This window comes from Eumetopias jubatus, unplaced genomic scaffold (assembly GCF_037043125.1).
Source record: "Eumetopias jubatus isolate StellerSeaLion01/CBP00866 unplaced genomic scaffold, mEumJub1_p1.0 scaffold_9, whole genome shotgun sequence".
Lineage (NCBI taxonomy): Eukaryota > Metazoa > Chordata > Mammalia > Carnivora > Otariidae > Eumetopias > Eumetopias jubatus.
The window spans coordinates 115269319-115289397 of NW_028274815.1; the positions used below are offsets into that span (position 1 = coordinate 115269319).

A 20079-nucleotide genomic window follows, 5' to 3' on the forward strand; every position below is an offset into this window, starting at 1 on the left:
GTGCTCCTAAAATATTTCACGATTACAGTCACTTATTGGGATATCTCATTCCATAGTGAAGATATTACCATTGGGTTTCTGGGCTAGCCCATTCTCTTGGTGCTAAAGTGAGTTTGCTCTTAGTATTACGGTTAAGTTTCCAGGCTATCCCATGTTATGGTAAAGAGCATTGTGGTGAGGTTTCTGGGATATTCCACAATTCTATTGTGAGAAGCTTCCCAATAAAACCAACTGAGAGTTCTGAGTCTTAGAGGAGTTTTGTTTTCTTGTTTGTTTGTTTGTTTGTTTAATCACATCACTGTTTTCATTCTATTTCCCAATCCCCTATGCTCTATGCTTTCCTGGCCAGAATTCAGAACTATCATCATAGCTTGCCTCAGGCCACCTTTGCCTCCTCTATGTTTCTCACCAAGATTGGGTCCCTGGCAAGAGGCAGGGGAGGAGACGAGATGCCCCTCAAGCAGGAGGGGCAGCCTATAGTCTCTCTGGGGAACCAGGGATGGCCTGGCTCATCGGGGAGCCCTCTAAGCCGCTTCCCTGGGAATTCTCCATGATTGTGGTGAAAGCCATACGCCCAGTCTCTAAAGGCCTATCCCTCAATGATGAGTGTTGGGGACACGGCAAAGGACATGACTGGAGGCCAGAGGGGCCTCTGGAAAACCCACGGCCACTACAGGCCTGTCTCACAGCAACATCTTTTCATGTCTCTCTTTCCTGCCAGTTGCAGAGACCCACTCCCTAGCTGTAGGATCAGCATGGCACCCCTGCCAGGACTATGGTAAGGAGGTTTAAACCCTGGAGAGTCCCTGTGGAACTCTCTGGCCCCATCTTGAGGGACTGTCGTCTTCATTCACACACCGGCAATCTCCTGCAGCCAAGCTGCAAATAGTCCCTTCGTTAGAGCCTGGCTTTGGATATGCTCAGGACTGGTGAGGTGGAATACCTCTCCAGGAAGGTATTTCGGCATGGCGCTGGGTAAGGCAGAAAAGCCTCTAAGCACTGAACCAAAGGTGCTGTAATGGGGGAAGGCCAGGCTGTGAGCTTCGCGCCCCCATCAGGAGGTACGTGTGCTCCAAGGCCGAGGGTCGGAGCATTTTCACTGGCCCCCGAAGCTGGGGCAGTGTTCTGTCCAGTAGGGCGATGGCATTCCGGTAAGACGCACAAAGCCAGGCTGCTGACTAGCTGTGAGCCAGTTAGGACTCAGAGGCGATGGGGGCTATACCCGTGAGACCCTCTGACCCTGCACCCTCAGCTCCCGCTTGTCTGTCCTCTGCCTTCCCCTCCCGTATAAGAAATTTGCTCCAGGGGCGCCTGGGTGGCTCAGTTGGTTAAGCGACTGCCTTCGGCTCAGGTCATGATCCTGGAGTCCTGGGATCGAGTCCCACATCGGGCTTCCTGCTCAGCAGGGAGTCTGCTTCTCCCTCTGACCCTCTTCCCTCTCGTGCTCTCTATCTCTCATTCTCTCTCTCTCAAATAAATAAATAAAATCTTTAAAAAAAAAAAAAAAGAAAAAGAAATTTGCTCCAAAGCCACTTTTTCAGTGTCTAAGATACACTTCAGGATAAGATAACACACATTTAAAGTCCCAGAAGGTCAGAATCCGAGCCTCAGAGGCCCTGGGAACCCTAAGATCTTCCCGATGGGTGGGCGGGAATGAGCAGGGGAACCCTTTCTGTGCAGGGGACTCTCATGATAAGGTTGCGTGTTTCAGGGAGGGGGTGGCCCCTGTCACAGCTCTTTGGTGCAACAAGGAAGGGCACAGGCTCTGGAGTCAGGTAGATCCGAGTTCAAATCCTGCTCTTCCATGGACTCTCTGAACCTCAGCTTCCTCTTCTGCCAAATGGGAGTGAGACTAGCCCCCATCTTATAGGGTAATCCTGAGAAAATGCATGAAGAAAGCTTAGGTGCAGAGCCTGCTTAGCAAACTGCCCCCACCAACTAACAGTCTACAAATGATGAGGCAGAGGGAGCAACTGGGCAAAGATGTGGATAGGAAACCTCAAGGGGGTGTGAGAACCCACAGTCGAACCCACAGTCAAACCCACAGTCAAACCCTCCGCGTCACCCCTGCTTCCCACAGACCAGCCCCTGCAGTGATAGGGGTGGAAACTACCGGCTTCAGCTGCCCCCTCCACCCGTCCCTCGGCGCCCTGCAGGAGTAACCAAAACAGACTGGCAGGACATCTGGGTGAGGGGTGCAGTTCCAAGATTGCACCACAAGGTGGAGCCATGCCCCTGCTAATCCATGTCTCCTACACCCGGACTGAAGCTACTTGGGTAAAGCAGCATTTTTTTTTATGTTAGACACTGTGCTGGGCACTTGGCTTTCGTGATCTTGCTTGATTTTCTTCTTCTTCTTTTTTTCCAAGATTTTATTTATTTATTTGACAGAGAGAGAGCACAAGCAGGGGGAGCTGCAGGCAGAGGGAGAGGAAGAAGCAGACTCCCCACTGAGCAAGGAGCCTGATGCAGGACTTGATCCCAAAACCCTGCTATCATGACCTGAGCCAAAGGCAGATGCTTAACCGACTGAGCCACCCAGAACCCCATTCTTGCTTGATTTTCAAAGCCATCCCTTAAAATCGATATCATTAGCTCTATTTTAAATGTGGAGAAACTGGGGCTCAGAGAAGTGATATGACTAAATATGAAGGCTAGGGAGTCAAAATTCATGGGCTCAAATCCCAGTTCTTCAGCCTACTTGGATACTTAACCTGTCTGTGCTTCAGTCTCCCCATTAGAGAAATGGGGCTAATAACAGCAGTAACATTATGGTAGTTAATAGACTTTAGCTATTTGTTTGTTTTTTAAGTAGGCTGCACACCCAGTGTGGAGCCCAATGCAGGGCTTGAACTCACAACCCTGAGATCAACACCTGAGTTGAGATCAAGAGTCAGATGCTTAACCCACTGAGCCACTGAGGTGCCCTTTTAGCTACTTGTTTTTATTCTGTGTCCAGCCCTGTGCTGTGCTCTTCATCCATATGGTCTTCACAGCCACCTTAAGAGGTGGCTGTTAATATCTCTGCTTTGCAGATAAGGAAACTGAGGCTCAGAGAGGCTAGCTGCTTGTCCCATTTCCGCACAGCTAGACGGAGGCAGAGTGAAATTCCAACCCAGGTCTTCTGGCAGAGAACAGTAGGAGATGGGGCTGTCTAGAGCCTTGGGGAAGAGATGCCCTAGGTTCTTGTCCAGGCCCACAACTGTCCATCAAGTCCCCCATGCTGCTCTGGCCTCAGTTTCCCCACTGGTACCACAAGAAGCAGATGGAGGAAGCCAAGTCCCTTTGCAACGCCCTGGTTCTATGACTCATAGTGTGGCAGCCAAGAAACCCCATCTCGGAGGTGCCAGAGCTGGGGCTTAGGGAACCCACAGTGAGGGGAGGGCCCCAAGACCGGAGGTCTCCCCACACCCTGCACAAAGCGATCCCTGAGCTCCAGCCTCTCTAGGTCATCCTCATGTCCCATGGACCTATGGCCTGAGGACACAGTGACAGAGGTGGCTCACAAGGCCATTCTGGCCCAGTGACACATATGACAGCATCCATTCCCTCAACCTCCTTTTCCAGCATCCTCTTTGTGAACAACACGAGGGGCCCTGTGGGCCTGGAGCAGAGTTTCGTGGAGCCACATGGGGAGACAAAGAAGGGAGACAGGACGGAAGTGGGGTGGCCTCTGGCGTTCTCCCCGGAGTCTCTGCGGCGCTCACAGCACCTGGTGTCTTCGTCCAGCAAGAAACGATCCTGGGAGGCCTCCCGTTGCCAAAGAATCCAGAGTGGGAGGCTTTCGGGCTGTTTGTTCTTTCAGACAACAAATACAGTCAGGTCACATTTGATTTATGCAAATATGAAACGATGTCCTGCGAAATATTAATGAAGTTTCACTTTGTGAACAGAAAGTTAATTTTTTTCATTGTTAAGAGCATACAACACACTCCAGTCTCTCCCTCCTCAGGAAGAATCAAGGTCCTTTCCTTTGACCCCACACTCCCTCCAGCTCCCTCCCTCCCTCTCTCTTCCCTTCTCAGCCACGCCCCCCAGAGCTGAGCTTCTCAGCCTTGAACTGGCAAGAACCACCTGGGGCTCTTATTAAAATGCAGGTCCTGGTGTGGTTAGTCTGGGCAGAGACCTGAGGCCCTGCAGGGCCAACAAGCTCCCTGTAGAGGCTGATGCTATGGGTCCCTGGGTCACCCTTTGAGCTGCCGGCTTGTCTTGGGCACATCCAGCCCTCTGCCCACCTGGTTTCCATCAGCACCCCACCCCGCCCCCGCCAGGTCCTCAACAATTTCCATGTGGAGGAAACCTGTGGACCCTTGTTGGCCTCATCTTCCTGGGCCCCCAGCACAGACACTATATCATCCCCCCTGAGGCCAGTCCTTCCTTTGGCTCTGCTCCCCTGCCTGTCCTCCTGACCCTCTGCCACGGCACCTCCACCTTCTGGCGCGGACATGTGTGCATCCATGTCCGCCTTCGCCCCAGCCACGGCAATCTGTTCAGAGCTCAGCGTGTAACCCCAACTGGGCCACTGGGGGTCAGCCCTAGACTTCTGAAGAAATATTAGGGAAGAGATATCCTCTTTCTGCTAGGTTGTTAAGCCGTGGAGTGGGCCTGAGGCTGCCAGTGGCTGTCAGTCAGTTTGGGAACGAAGCCAATGAAGAAGAAAGCAGAGCCACGTCATGAAGAGAAGCACAGTCCTGAAGATTTCCTTTGAGCACTTGGATTCAGCCGTGCCTGAAACCCATAGACCTTCAAGTTACGTGGGCAAGGACTCCCTCTGACACTTAAGTCCGTTTGGGTTGTGTTTCCCATTACAAGCAACCCAAGGATGGATGCAACTGACAAACACACTTGAGCTCTGCGTCAGCCACAGTGGGGAGTGAAGGGAATCCCAGGCAGACCTTGGCCTCACCGAGTTGACAATCGTGTGTGTGTGTGTGTGTGTGTGTGTGTGTGTGTGTGTGTGTGTGCGCGCAAGGAAGAGCCCTGTTCAAAACTTACAGGGCAGAAAGTGAGCAGGGCCAGCATGAGCCAGTGAGGGCACCATGAGCCAGGGTGCACAGAAGAGGCACCCTGAAGGATGGGGAGACCTGTCGGGGTGTGACATCCTCAGACCTGGCTCTGGGCACTGGGAGGAGGTGATGCAAAGCAGGTCCAGGAGGCCAAAGAGGAGGCCCTGGGGGTGCTCCAGAAGAGACAGAGAGCCTGAGAATGGGGGGACGTGGAGATCCCACTAGACTAGAGTCCCAGGAGGAAAGGCAGGAAGCTCTGCTAGTCTCTCCATACTTTGTCCTGCCCGTTTACTTGAGCAGCGACCCCCTACTGCTCCCAAACTCTGCCTTCTTCAACTTAATGTCCCCCCAGTCCCTCCTCGCCAGGATCGGCACCTGATTTTAGAGAGGGGGTTCAGAGTACTGGCTTGCCCTGCTGAAAATCACACAGCTGGTAAAAAGCAGGGTCAGGATGGAGACCCTGCCCCTTTGCCCACCCTCCGCCCTCCCCCTGGGCAGGCCCTGCGGAGCTATCTTTCCTGAGCACTTACTATGTGCCAGGGCTGGGGTCTTCAACCTCACCTAATTCTCACACCACTCTCAGCAAATTGGCCTTCCTGATCTCTATTTTGCAAATGAGGACTGGAGGCTCAGAGAGGTGATGTAACTTGCCTAAGTCACACACCTAGAAAGTAGGAGGGTTAGGACTTGAACTGAGGTCTGGTTAATTACTAAAAGCCCCAGCAAGACAAACATACTCAAAGCGACCCCAGATTTGGAAATGAGGCCAACATCTGTCTTCTGTCTTATCTGTCCCCACCTATATCATAATGTCTTATCATTTCCTCTTTCAAGTCCCAAAGTGCTCAGTTCAACCCAATTTGGTGTTTATGAAGGGCCTTCATCAGGACCGGGCTCTGCGCTAGGGGCAGCAGTGAAGCCCCAAGAGGAAAAATTCTGACCACTTGTAGGGTTTTCAAAGGACAGAATATTTTCAAGTATGTTACCTGCTTGGTGTCTATGTTTGCCCCTACCCTGTGCTGGTGGTGTCCGAGGGTAGATGCACATATGAGTGCTCCCTGGGGCCCAGAGCCTGGCATGGGGCAGAGCCAGAATAGAGGCTCCATAAATATGTGATGATGGGATGAGTGGATGGCTGAAGGGTTGGGAGGCTGGATGGGAAAAGGGAGAGAGGGATAGGATTCTAGAATCTTCTCGCTGGACTCTGGGATCTCATCCCCTACATTTATCTATTCAGCCAGTTGGTCAGCCTGTCAATTAACTTGTTCTTTGCACTTTCATTCAATATAGTGTTTATAGGGACCCACCACAAGCCAGGCCCTAGGCTGGCTGCTGGAGAGACAAAGAGGGCAGAGCCCTGAGCCCTGACACAAAGGAATTCCAATCTAACAAAGGAGAAAGAGCTCGCACACATTCCTTCCACTAACACACTTTTATGGAGTGCTTCCTCTGACACTGACCTTGGGCTGGGTGGTGCGAGGGAAGCAGAGACCGATCAGAGTGCTTCCTACCCCTGAAGGGCTCCCACAGGCCAAGGGGGTGCCAGTTATCAGGATATAAACAAGTGTGTAGTGCCAGAGACTCTGAGCATGGACTCTGGGACCAGGCCACCTGGGCTCAGATCCCCAGCACTCACTATGTGTGTGACCCTGAGCAATTCACTTTGCCTCTCTGTGCCTCGGTTTCCTTGTCTATAAGATGGGAACAAAATAGCACCTGCTTCTGGTTGTTTGGGGGAGTGAGCAAGCAGGAGACTATGCTTTCCTACACTCGTGAGCTGATGGCCGGGGCTCAGCCACTGCCCTGGAGGGTGGCCCATCTCTGGGACAAGTTCGTCTCAGACTCTAACACAGGGCGTGGCACTCAGGAGGTGCCCCACAGATGGTGATCAAATGGAAGAGTGGTCCCAGCTCACAACAATTTACATTTGTTAAATGAATGAACAAATGAGTAAATGAACAAATGAATGAGGAAAATGAGAGCTGAAAAACCAAAATGCGTTGTCTCTAAAATCAGAAAAACAGCAACATCAACATTGCAACATGTATAGTTAAAGGTCTTCAGACTCTAACATCGTGACAACTTTATTCATTGTTATGTGTAACAGTCATGAAAATGACGATGTGTTGGAAAACATTTGTTACTCGGATCTTTCTTATTTGCCAAGAATTCCTGAGTGAGCAGGTCAAGTGTGGGAAACTGGGGCCCCTTATGAATTGGATGAATTATTCGTACCTGATTTCAAAGGAAAAAGTGACAATCCTTTCAGCCTTTTTACAGTAAAATAAAGGAACTTCACTCAGTGGGTGAGAGTGATCCACCGTCACCTGGGGAAAGGGTAGTGGGGGGAGTTGGTGGGCAAAGCCTCAGCCCAGCACCCCCCCCCCGCCACTTCTCTGCCCCCTCAGCCCCACCTCCCCCCTCTCTGGTCTCAGCAGGCTGGATGACCTTTTAGGACCTTTCTTGCCAGGGAATTGAGTCGTGTTTGGAAAAAGATAGCCGCTCAGAGGTTAAGGGCTGGGTCAGTGGGACCAGGAAGCTGCCACAATGGGGATTAGTAGTCTCACCAAGGTAGCATGTCCCAGAGTTGAGACAGCTAATCCTTAATGCCTCGCTGGAGATTTTCAATGAGAAATTCATCCCACGACCCTCAAGGCTGGGGCTCTTGTCCCCAAAAGGCAAATACTTGCCATGCAAGGAGAACCAACTAACTGTACCCGGGAGAGGGGAGAGAATGCGGCAGGATGTCACCTCTTCTCTTTCTGATATGACCCAGGCGCACGGGCCTGGACCTCAGATGACCTCTGAGAGTACCGACCTCCCCACCCGCCACCGAAGACCCTTCCCGTGCCCCCTCACACTCACGGCCTGGGGGGTTTGGAGGGTGTCTGCTGGGGTGGAAGGGGGCAGTGACGCGGCACCCCAGCATTGTGCCAACCCCACACTGACGTCCTGTCATGGCACAGCGGACTGTGGCAGCACTGAGCCCGGCACTAGCCCCCAGAGCGGAGAAACGGGCTCAGAGGGGCCAGGGATGCCCGAGGCCACAGCTGAGGGGAGAAGTCAGCCTGGGCAGCCAAGCCCACGCTCTGGGCCACCTCCCAGACCCAGGGTCACCAGGAGCAAGTGGGAGCCAGAGAGAGAAAGGAGAAGTGGGTTGTACCATAACATCTGCAGAGAGGCAGATACGTGTGGAAAGTACTAGAGACAGGGCGCCATGGATCTCCCTTGGGAAGCCACCTGGGGACAAAGCCCCTGACCTGTGTGTAGAAATTATAGCAGCAACTCAACGAACATTTCTTCAACAAGGGGTCTTTGCGGCACTGAGGACGTGGCAGGGAACAAAACAGAATCCCCGCCTCCTGGAGCTTCCATGGAAGCTTCCTCCCATTAGAAAGCACCCACGGGACGTATCCGTGGGACCTCATCCGCTCTTCAGACCGGTCTGACGCTACGAGCGCCCACTTTACAGATGACTAAGCTGAGGGGGTAAGGGCGCAGGGCTAGGAAGCAGCCGAGCGAGGATTTGAACCCAGGCCCGTTGTGTCCCTTGTCACCCTCCCAATTTCCCTGCTTATTGCAGTAATGATGATGGCGATGACGGTGACTGGGATGCACGGGGCACCTTCTCCAGCGGGAGCCGAGCTGGGCTCTCCACTCCCATCTCCGCACACGGTCCCCGCAGCGGCTCTTCTGAGGTAGAGACCATTCTAATTCTCATTCTGTGGTAAAAACCAGAGGCTCAGAGAGGCGAGGGCGCCTGTCTGCTCTCACACAGTCAGCAAGGGGAAAGCCTGAGACACACACCCTGTTTCGCTCCTCAGGGCTTCACGGCCCACAAAGATCAGGAGCACAGTTGCCATTAATTGAGCATTAAGCGCACTGTCTCGGATGCACTGTCTCATTTCATTTTCTCCATGATGCCATGGGGTCAGGGCTCTGTGCAGGTGGGGAAACTGAGGTGGGGAGCAGTGGAGTGACCAGAGACCAGCAAGACCTACGATCATCATGGGTCAAGGGCCTACCGCGTGCTAACCCTTCCACATGGGTCACCCTCATCCTCACAATGCACCTGGAAGTAAGGCCTGTTAGTCCCATGTCACAGATCAGGAACCTGAGGCTCAGCGAAGTGACACCCCTTGTCCAGGCCATTCAGCCAGAGACAGGAAGAGAGAGAGGATTTGAACCCAGGCCTGCCCAAGCCCGGAGTCAGGCTCTGACCACCATCCTCGGCGCCCCCTCGGCACGCTTTTGATGTCCATGGGCCAGGGCCAGGCCTGAGGTCTGGGCTGTGTGTTCGTGGTGGGAAAAACTCTCCTCAGAGTTTTCAGCACTGTCCTCAGCTCCAAGCCCGTGGCCGGAGGAAGCGGGGCTAGATGTTTGTGGAACTAGGTACCAGGCAGCCAGGGAGGGGGGTCTGATGACTGGTCCAAGTCCACCCAGCAAGGCTTTCCTAGAGGGGTTCTCCAGGTCCCAGCGCCAGGCTTGGGGACCCGGGCTGCCAGCTTCTTCCTGTTCTGTGCTCTCGTGGCGCAGCCACGGTCAGCATGAGCAGAACTAGCTCCCGAGCCACCAGTCCTATCCCCCGCCTTGCCCAGTCCACGTCCACGTGAAGGACAGGCCCGCCGGGTCCTTGCTGACTTGCAGGTGAGGGAGCAGAGGTACCATGCACAGGATGCTCCTGAGCCCTCTGCCAGGGCTCCCCAGCCTCATGCCAAATGGCACATTGGCGTTGCCTGTGGCCGGTTCCGGGTTGACACGGGCCCAATGCAGCAGGCGTTACAAACAACTCAAATAGCAGAGGCCAAGGTGATACACAGGACATTCAAGCTCAAAGCCTCTCCTGCCCCGCCAGCTAGCCTCAGTGTGACAGGGGTGGGAGGACCTTCCCTGGGGACCCAAACACCCAGTTCCTGTTTGTGTAAGGCCTGGCCAAGCCATCCCCTTTCTCTGGGCCTCAGTTTCCTCCATGGGTGAGGGGCTCTCCAAGTGGTCTGCTCACCGGGACCTCAGCGTCTCTTCTTGGAAATCTTGGCGACGACCAGAATAACGTTGTGAACAAACTGAAACCTGCTGTTGAGAAAGGACTTGAGACCGTTGACAATACACTTGGATGTGAGTCAACAAGTGATGATCAGTGGCACCTAGGAGCTTGCCTCCCGAGTGCTATGTCTGCATTACCAGAGGCTGCCACCAGGGGCTGCTCTTTACGGGTGGTTTATTGAGAAAGGTGGCTATTCAGTTCCTGGTTCATTCACTTATTTTTCGGGGAACAAGCAATGCTCAAATGAATATCCTCTTATACATTATATCATGGCAAATTTTTTCCTAATATCTGCAGAGGATAAATTCCTAAAACTGAGATTTCAAAAGTTCAAAAGGTATGCACATTTTGAATTATAGGAGATGTTGACAAATAATTCCCTACATTAACATTCTCTCCAAAAGTTTTGGGAGAGTGTCTTTTTTTCTACTCTCTTGATAGCACTGCTATGGGCAACTTAAAAGTTTTGCTAATCTTATAGATAAAAGGTTAGAACTCATTTCACTTTGCATTTCTCTAATTATGAAAGAATTCACTCATTTTCTCATATTTTATTAGCTATTTATATATTTTAGCATAAATATTTTGATCATATTCATAGCATATTCTTCTGCTAGGTTGTTCAATTTTCTTATTGATATGTATTAATTCATTGGAAATTAAGGAAATTAGCTATACCTAAGCCTAGGTAGCTTTAAAGCTACCTAGCTTTATATTTAATCATGTCTCTTTTTTATTCTGATTTCTTAAAAGAATTTGGCTTTCTTTTCATTTTCTTGAAACATTATAGGAGGAAGTAAATGCTACAAATGGCTACCTTTCGAACCTTGTTAGGGTTTAGAGCTTCAAAGGTATAGAAGGGACCCACTCTCTAATTTCACTGCTGAGAAAACTGAGTTCAGAAACAGAAGCGTCTGGATCAAGGCCACCTAATGAGTTATAGGACCAAAAATACTTTTATTGAAATTGGTAGTCTCTGTTTCTTATATCATTATAACTAGGTAGATACCATTCATTGTAGAGCCAAGTTGCAGAACCATAGTTACATTTCTTCTCTTGTACAGCCTTTGTTTTTCCTTGAGTTAATAATTGCCTTGTTTTTCACTTGAATTATTTTCTATACACATATCCTTAATTCTTTGCATATGCACTGTTCTACATCTGCCATGTCTATCTAATCCCTCTTTTCTCTGGAGCCCTTCCATTAAGACACTTCGTTTTCATACTCCTGTATGAATTATTGTTCTCAGGGCCTGCTGCAAAGCTGTCATCCTGGGACTCCCATTTGCCACTTTTATGAGTTGGAACCATACTTTTTGTTTGATTCTAGATTTTCTATTTCTTATTCTCTCATTCTGTTTGACCTAGTTTTTCAAATTTGCATGAACATCTCATTTAGAGCAATAGACAACCCCCTCAAGTCACTACTAGAAGCTGGTGTACAAGCAATATGAATTGCCTGGTTAATTGATTGCTTTTGTTTATGAATGATGAGTATATATTAGTATGAAGGCAGCATGGAAGGAACAAAGGCTCCCCAGCCACATGACTTGAGGCACATTTCCTAACCTTTTGATCTTTTATTTCCTCATCTGAAAATGCAGATAATAACAATATCTGCCTCATTTGGGTTGTTATGAAGAGTAAATGAAATAACATAGGCAAATAGTCTTACCTAGTGTCTGGTTCATGGTCACTGCTCCATAAGTGATGCACAACACTAAATGGCAACTGTTTTTGTCAGCTGTCGTTCAGAAACTGACCTCCGACTTGGGGAAGCTTCAGGAATCCAAGGGTTGGCTCCTGGCCAAGGAGAAGGTACAGGAAATGAAGAACTTGGTGAACGATGTTCTTTCTAAGATCTCTCCAGCTAAGGATGAGACTTTGGGGTGAGTTGACGCTTCAAGGTGGAGATCTTTGCTCCAAGAAAAGGGAACACACATCTTTGGGAAGGTGTATTTAGGGTCAAAGTCAAAAAGTTTGATAAACCTTGTTCCTCCCCACCGAGTCAAGGCGGTCTGAGGCCAGGTTCATCAGGGCTTGAGCAAATTAGAGGCAGGGCTGCAGGGCCAATCTGGGCATCTCATGGGTTTGGGCTTCCATATTATGTAATTTTAGGATCAGGGTAAAGGGCCTCTTAATCCTTACCTCCACCTGTTTGCTGGTGCCTGAGGTCCCTTTTCCAAGGAGTAAGTCTTTCTTCTCCAAATGTAGCTGAGGATAAAAGTCTGAATCCCCTCAGGATGGAGAAGACGAGTTCATACCACACGGCTGGCTCCACACGGGGAGGTTGGAATCAAACGGTTCCGGGTTCAAATTCGGACTCTGGCACTTATTTCTCCCTGGAATCTCTGTGGGAAATTACGTCTGTCTGAGCCTCCGTGTGCCAGGCCATAACATGGAGAGGATAAAACCTCTGAACAGGGCTATTGTGAAGGCCAAAGAGAAGGCAAGGCTGGTGAGGCCCAAATGTTCAGCCTGATGCTGGTGTAGAGAAGCGCTCAGCCCCTGGCTGGCATGAGGAATGACGAAGGGAAATTGTGGTTTTCGCACAGGTTGAACATCATTAACTCCCGCACCCTGAAAATCAAAGTTGAACTGACTCCTGATGGCGAAGGCGTTAACATAAGGGTCCCCATCGTCGCTAATGTCACCCTGGCCCTGTGAGTATACGTTAGAATCTGGGATTTGGGAGAGGCTGTGCAGCACGGCCAATGGATCTCCAAACCAGAATCGGGCTCTTTCCCATGCTACCGTGTGGCCTTGGGCCTCAGTGTCCTAATCTGTACATGAAGGGGCCTTTCCAGCTCTAAAATCTGAAGCTTTAAAATGTTCTAATGAGGGCGCCTGGGTGGCTCAGTTGGTTAAGCGACTGCCTTCGGCTCAGGTCATGATCCTGGAGTCCCGGGATCGAGTCCCACATCGGGCTCCCTGCTCAGCAGGGAGTCTGCTTCTCCCTCTGACCCTCTTCCCTCTCGTGCTCTCTATCTCTCATTCTCTCTCTCTCAAATAAATAAAATCTTTAAAAAAAATAAAATAAAAAATAAAATAAAATGTTCTAATGAACTTTGGCCATAACCAAGTCTCTCTGGAAAGAATCCTTCATTAATTAAATATTTCTGAAATCATAACATTTATCTAATTGTAAAATTTGAAAACCTGAGAAGACATGAGCATTTATAACTCTGGCAAAGTTTCCTCCAGCATTATTTCGTCTCTTGAGATTCTCTTTAAATAGCAGTGACCATTATAGCTAAACACATATAGTAGTGCACGGTATATAAATGAAGGGCATGTGTGAAAAACGTAATTTTAAAGTATTTTGATTACTTTAAAAGAGATAGAGAGATAGGAAAATGAGCGTGTGTGGAAGAAGATAAATTGAGGACACGGGGATTCCATCATTCATTAGCCATGAGATCTCGGGATGGTTACTTAACCTCTCTAGACCGACGTTTCCCCATTTTGAAAATAAAGATAATAATAGTACTTCTACCTCATGGTATTGCTATAACGATGACATGGATTAATCCAGGAAAAAATGGGTTTTTTCCCAAAGATTTATGTGTTTTAGAGAGACAGGGCGGGGGGCGAGGATCAGAAGGAGAGGGAGAGAGAACCTCCAGCAGAGTCCCCGCTGAGTGGGGAGCTCCACATGGGGCTCAATCTCAGGACCCTGAGATCATGACCTGAGCCGAAATCAAGAGTCGGACGCTTAACCCACTGAGCCACCCAGGTGTCCCGAAAAAATGCTTTTTAGAAATGCTTAACATATAATTTGCCCTCAATAGATGCCAACTATTATTCTTATTTTTGTTATTAGGGTGGTGCTCTATAAAACAGTCACACGAACCAAATCCATGTGGCCAGGCGAAGAAGCCCTTAACGTAAATGTTAATTGGGAATCCAGACGGTGCTGACATTATCCATAGACAAGCTGGAGAGTTAAAGATCCACGGAGGCCTTCTAGACCTCTGTTCACTGGGAATCTTATTTCCTATAGGCCTGTCATTGGCCAGGTGGTCGACCTGAAGCCCTCTTTGGACCTCTTGACTGATGTCAGAGTTGCAGTCGATGCCCAGACTGGCGCCCCCAGAGTGATCATAGGAAAATGCAGCAGTGACCCAGACAGCATCTCACGCACCGTGCTGGACAGGTAAGGCTGGTCCATCTCAGCAGAGCTGGGCTCTCAGAGGAGTTGGGGATCCCCTGGCTTCAGCCCTATTCCTGTCCCCATGAGGTGGCACAATGTGGCAAAAGAGTGTAGGCTCTGGAGTCAGACACACCTTGGTTCAAATATCAGCTACCGACTTAGAACTTTGTGACCAACTTAGCCCCTCTGAGCCTCATTTTTCCCATCTGTAACCCGAAGGTGACAATAATGTCTCCTCACTGGCTGTTGAGCCGACCATCTGGGAAAATACGAGTGTTTAGCACAGAGCCTGGCACACACTCAGCCCTCTGTGAGAATAATATCCGTGCTGACTTTGACTTCCTGTTCTCTCCATTCCTGAGACAGGAGTGTTGGCCTCCAATCACTCGGCAGCTCTGTCAATTCTGCTTCCTGCTTTCTGAAGTGCTGTTGTTAGGTGCAGCACATTTAGGATTGTTACTGCTTCTTGAAAAATTGACCCCTTTATCATTATGTTATATCCCTCAATAACCGTAATAATAATAATAAATTGTATTTTCCTTCTTGCCTCCATGTGGGAGGAGGAGGAGAAGTAAATGCTTACCATGGGCTCTGATTTCAAATTGTCCCCAGAGAGTCCTCAATTCATTGGAAAATTCCTGAAACGAGATATTGCAAACTGAATCCCCTCCATTTAAACCACTGATCCCTGTCAATCCACAAAAATCTACTTCCTAAACAGTGTGCTTGCAAGGGCAGGTCCGGTGGAGGAAGAGGGTGAGGGGAGGAAGGGTGACCCTGGAGGTGGCTGTTGGAGGAGAATGGTCCTGAAGTCGAAGGCCGGGGCAGGTTGGCTTTGGGGGAAACAAGGTTGGGTTCTCGGCTCTCAGCCCCGAGGGCCATGAGCAGAGGTCACTCTACCCTACTCCCTCAAGGGATTTGATCACAGCTCGCCAAACCAAAGAAAGGCTCTACTGCCTGATGTTATTGGGGAAGGCTGGGATATAAATGGACAGGCCTGAGCCCTGCTGGATACAGCCTTGTCTGCAGCCCCAGGGAATTCATCCTGCTGCTCTGGGTCTCAGTGTCCACGTCTGTGAAATGGCCTTCCACTCTGTTGCCCAAGCCCGCTCAGCCCAAGCACTCCCCGCCGCCGTCTGGGCTCAGCGTGCCTCGGCCCCCCCCTCCCATCACCGCCCTCCTGTCCTCGCTCACTCCGCTGCAGACACCCTGGCCTTTGCTCTGGGCCTCAAACAAGTTCTTCCCCACCTCCAGACCTGTGCACACGCTCGTCTGGCCTCCTAGAACACCATTCCCCTCACCTCCACGTACTTCTCAACCTTCAGGTTCTAAAAAAAGGTTGATCCTATTCTCCCTCAAAACCGTCTACTCTTGGCCTTCCGAGTACTTGTCACAAGCCGTCATTCTATTTTTTTTTCTAAGATTTTATTTATTTGAGAGCGAGAGAGAGAGAGAATGAGTGGAGGTGGGAGGGGCAGAGGGAAAGGGAGAAGCAGGCTCCCCTCTGAGCTCGATCCCAGGACCTTGGGATCACGACCTGAGCCAAAGGCAGACACTTACCTGACTGAGCCACTCAGGCGCCCCATCACTCTATATTTAATTCTATGTTTACTTCAGTCCTTCTTTCTGCCAATAATGTTTGAGCACCTGCTATGTTCCAAATAGGCTCTGAGCTCTGGAGAATTTATTGGTGACAACTGACCAGGACCCTGTGTTCCTGGAGTTCATTGTCCTGAGGGAAAGGCAGACAGACAAGTATCCAGGCCATCAGCAAAGAGCCCTCACAGAGGATGAGGCTCCTCCACAGGTACCTGTGGTGAAGCCAAAGCAAGACTCAGCTTCTCTTCTTTTTTTAGCAGCAGGCTGAGCCCTAATCTTGGTTGTAGACTGAGCTGTGACCCTGGCCCCAGCCTGAGCCCTGATCCTGGTCACATTCTGTACCCTGAGCCTTTTTCACACACCCAGACTGAGCCTGGATCCTGCTCACAGACTGAGCTTTGACTTCAGTGATCTACTGAGCAATGACATCAGTCACAGACTGAGCCCTGACCTTGATCTCAGACTGATCCATGATCCTGATCCTATACTGAGCCCTGAACCCTGGCTCCAGTCTTGGCCTCTGATCAGTCTTTTCACATCTGCCATTGTTCCTAAGGTGAGGGGAGAGGAGAGTAAGGGCCAGGTGCCAGAGACAAACCCCAAACCACAGGTGTCAGGCCCCTCTTCAAGGCCTTAGACCCTGCAGGGGATTGTAGGGAAGAGTTTGGGCAGCAGTGTCTGATTGTCTGTGGTCTCGTTCCAGATCGATGCCCAGCGTCCCTTGTAGTATCTCCATCTGGGAAGGTGCAGCCATGCCCCAAGCAGAGCGATAGCCTGAGTGCAGCCAGAAGGGGCTCTCCCAGAGACTCCTCCTCGAAGTCGGTACAGCAGCCTCTGTGCTCACCACCCTCCACCCCCTGCAACTAAAGACCACTTCGGCACCCTCTTGTGTGGCCCATTTTATTCCCTCCATTGGGATTGGGGGAGGGCAACGAGGTGGTAGAGACCTGGGTGGGAGCTGGAAGGGACCTCTGGGACGATCCAGCTTGTTTTACAAATTGGAACACTGACACACAGAGAGGGCAAGAGACTGACCCAGGGTCACACAGCCAGTTGGTGGCAGTGGCAGGCTCTTGATTCATCCATTCACATGCTCAGCAGGCATTCAGTGAGGGCCTACTCTGGGCCAGGCAGGCAGTAGGAATAGACAGTCACACTTTGGGTAACCCCACCCAGGGCTTTCCTCCCTTCCCCTCAGGGAGTCCTCAGGGACTCTGAGAGGTCTTATGGAGGATGGGGGACACCGGGTCTGTGGGCTCAGGAGTATAGGGCAGAGTACCATAGGGTCAGGGGCCTGGGCCACTTCCCAGCCTGCCCCTCTGTGCCCTCTGAAAGGCTAGGGTTCCCCTGCAACGGAGATCAATTCAAGCAGCACCTGAGGACACCCATGGTCTCACGACACCAGGGCTCACCCACCCAGCCCTGAGAGCCTGTGGGCCCACTGGCCAGGCTGCACAAGGGCCCTGCCTGCCTGGTGAAGCCAAGCACCTTGAGGGTGCTCAACCATCCCATGGAGACCAGCTCCTCTCTGGCCTCCCCAGGCTGTGCCCGGCCGTGGTCCAGACAGCATCACTTTGCTGAGGCTAACACCACCACCATCATGGAGCACTGCCTTTGCGGGCACGTAGGACCTCACCAATTCCTAACAACACCAGGAGATACTATTCTGATCCCCATTTAACAGATGAGGAAACTAAGGCTCACAGAGGCAAACTGACTCATCAAGGTCACACAGTGAGCAAGAGGCAGAGCCAGGATTTGAACCCATGACTATGAGAACCTTTGCTCAGAGAGCTGACATGCGGTCACCCAGGCACCTTGGCTGCCTCCCCAGGCCCCGGCAGGCGCTACTTTCTTCTGCCCAAGACATATGAGAGCCTCTCAAGGCTGTTGTTCCTGCCTACATGCAGGCCCCAGTCTCCCCTTTGCCTGCAGGGAGAAGGCTGCCGCCCTTTCCACAAGGGCTTTCCCTCTGAAGAAGGCTGCCTCACGGTCAAGTCACCTCAGAGGTCCCTTGAGCTCTTGGGGTGGCCTGGAGGGGCCGCAGACCAGCTCTCCCGAGCAATCCTGTGAAGACCTCAGTTCAGGGTGTGCCGAGCGGCTGCTGGGCACAGGGCGAGGGCTAGGGGCTTAGGCACCTCCGAGCTCCACACGGCCCCTGCCGCTTTCTAGCCCTGAAACCTTGGGCAAGTTACTTAGCCTCTGGAAATCTCAGTTTTCTTACCCGTCAAATGGAATTAGCAGAAAAAACCTCGCTCGCTGAGCTGTTGTGAGGGTGGGAAGTGTCTAACTGGGGCCTGACAGCTAGTGAGCCCAGACGAGTGTCCCCTCTACATGCTGAAATTGCTGTTATGACCGCCCTGTGTTTGTTGAGTGACTGATGAAAGCCCTTATGTGGTCTAGAGAATCATGGTCCTGGGAGATCTTGGGTTTTTACCCTGTCTTTATGGCCAGACTGCCAACGGTCCCCCCAGGGATCATTCTTCTCTCCCTCCCCAGGTTTTAGCTGGGCACATGGCCCCCAGCCAGGGACTACATTTCCCAGTTTCCCTTGCAGTAGCCATGTGACTAAGATCTGGCTGATGTAATATCAGCAGAAGTATTGCAGCAAATTCCACTTTGTGCTTTGAAAGAAAGGGGCACCTCACTGGCTCAGTCCACAGAGCCTGAAACCCTTGATCTCAGGGTCATGAGGTAAAGCCCCATGATGGGCATCACGCTTCCTTAAAAACAGACAAAGAGGGCATTCCCTCCCCTTCCTCCTGACCTTCTCTTCTTTTCTTCCATTAGAAATGGGAGTAAGTAGAGTAACTCCCTGAGATCTAGAAGTGAAGCCCTCATTGAAGAGAACAGAGCTGCTCCAACAGCCCCTGACCACCCATCTCTGGGCCCTGTGGCAGTAAAGCAATGAGCGAGCTTATTTAAACCACTGTGTTTTGGGGTCCCCTCGTCAAGGCTACTTTGTCTCTATTCTACCTAACTCATTCCGCTAGTAACATGCTGTGTGACATTAGGTTGCTAACTTCTCTCTGAGCCCTGTTTCTCTATTTGCACAGTGATCACTAAAGGCCCTTCCTGCTCCAACAGGACAAGAGTTAGTGCTCCCTCCAGACTGGGAGGGGAAAGAAAATAAACACTTATTGAGCCTCTTTTCCATACCAGGCACTGTATTAGCCTGGTGGTTCTCAACCTAAGGTGACTTTGCCCCCCACAGGACATTGGCAATGTCTGAAGATATTTTAATTGTCACAGACTGGGTGAGAGATGCTACTGGCATCTCATGGGTAGAGGCCAGGGGTGCCGCTAACCATCCTACAGTACACAGGACAGCCTCTCACAACAAAGAAGCATCCAGGCCAAAATGTCAAGAGTGTTGAGAAACCCTGTATTAAAACTTTACATACATTATCTCATTGAATTCTGTGTTTTTCTGACTGATGCAGTGCATGTTTCTTGGGGGAAGATGCAGCAGCTGAGGCTCAGAGGGGTGAAGTGACTTGCCCAAAGCCACACAGCTGGTCAGAGGCAAAGCTGGATTTAATCCAAAGTCAACCTCCTCTAGAGCTGGTGCTTCCCTTCCAGCCAGGGAAGAAAGGTGAGTTTTCCTTCCTCACTATTTTGTGACAAACCCACCTCCCACAAAAAATACGCAAAGGAGGTCTCAAAATTCAGGGCTTCTTTGGGCAGTAACCAACTTGAGTCCGTGCCAAGCCTTTGTCCATGCTGTTAGGTCTACTAGGGACACGGCTTTCTCCTCCGGCTGGCTAACTCCTGCTCAGCCTTAAAACTTTGCTCAGGAGTCAACCCCCAGCTAAGTGAGGGCTGCTCCTCCTTGTTTCCCAAAAAAGACACTGTGCTTCCCAACATGTAGTTCTAACCAGGCTACCTTGCCATTCCTGTCCAATATGGAGAGAGCATTTAGAAAGTGTCAACTCTGGCTAGTCTGGTTCTCACCTTTTTTATTCATCAGTCTGCGCCTTAAGCCTGCAAGCTCCTTGAGGGCAGGTACCTCCCTCTCCTGAGCAGATCCAGTGCCCAGAGAAGGACCAGATACAGTACAAGCACTAATAAATGTTGAATGAATGAATGAACGAATGAATGAACAAACCTCTTCTTTCTGTACACAATCAGACACCATCTCTGGGGCACCTGAATGGGTAAGTATACAGGAAAATTCTAGCAAGCCAGGATTGGGGGTATAGACTTGTCATTATTTTCTGTCAACCAAGGCCAGATCCCTGGCCCTTGAGGACATAAGCGATATGGACCAAATGTGG

The 20079-nt window shown here is 50.7% G+C and overlaps 1 protein-coding gene across 1 annotated transcript; it reads left to right on the plus strand.

The window, feature by feature from the left end:
* The first annotated feature begins 1140 nt into the window (after nt 1-1140).
* BPIFA2 (BPI fold containing family A member 2) lies at nt 1141-16575 on the plus strand. Its single transcript, XM_088026641.1, has 7 exons — nt 1141-1151; nt 8590-8704; nt 9968-10121; nt 11795-11939; nt 12606-12713; nt 14054-14206; nt 16506-16575. Exons 1-7 carry the CDS (start codon nt 1141-1143, stop codon nt 16573-16575), a joined length of 756 nt encoding a protein of 251 aa, XP_087882767.1.
* Nucleotides 16576-20079: the final 3504 nt, after the last annotated feature.

Bases quoted from the DNA above. Each gene is read 5' to 3' on its own strand.
- BPIFA2 (XM_088026641.1), top strand. The intron at 8,705-9,967 runs GTAGAGACCATT...TCTGGGCCTCAG, and splicing joins CCCGCAGCGGCTCTTCTGAG to TTTCCTCCATGGGTGAGGGG. The intron at 12,714-14,053 runs GTGAGTATACGT...TATTTCCTATAG, and splicing joins GCTAATGTCACCCTGGCCCT to GCCTGTCATTGGCCAGGTGG.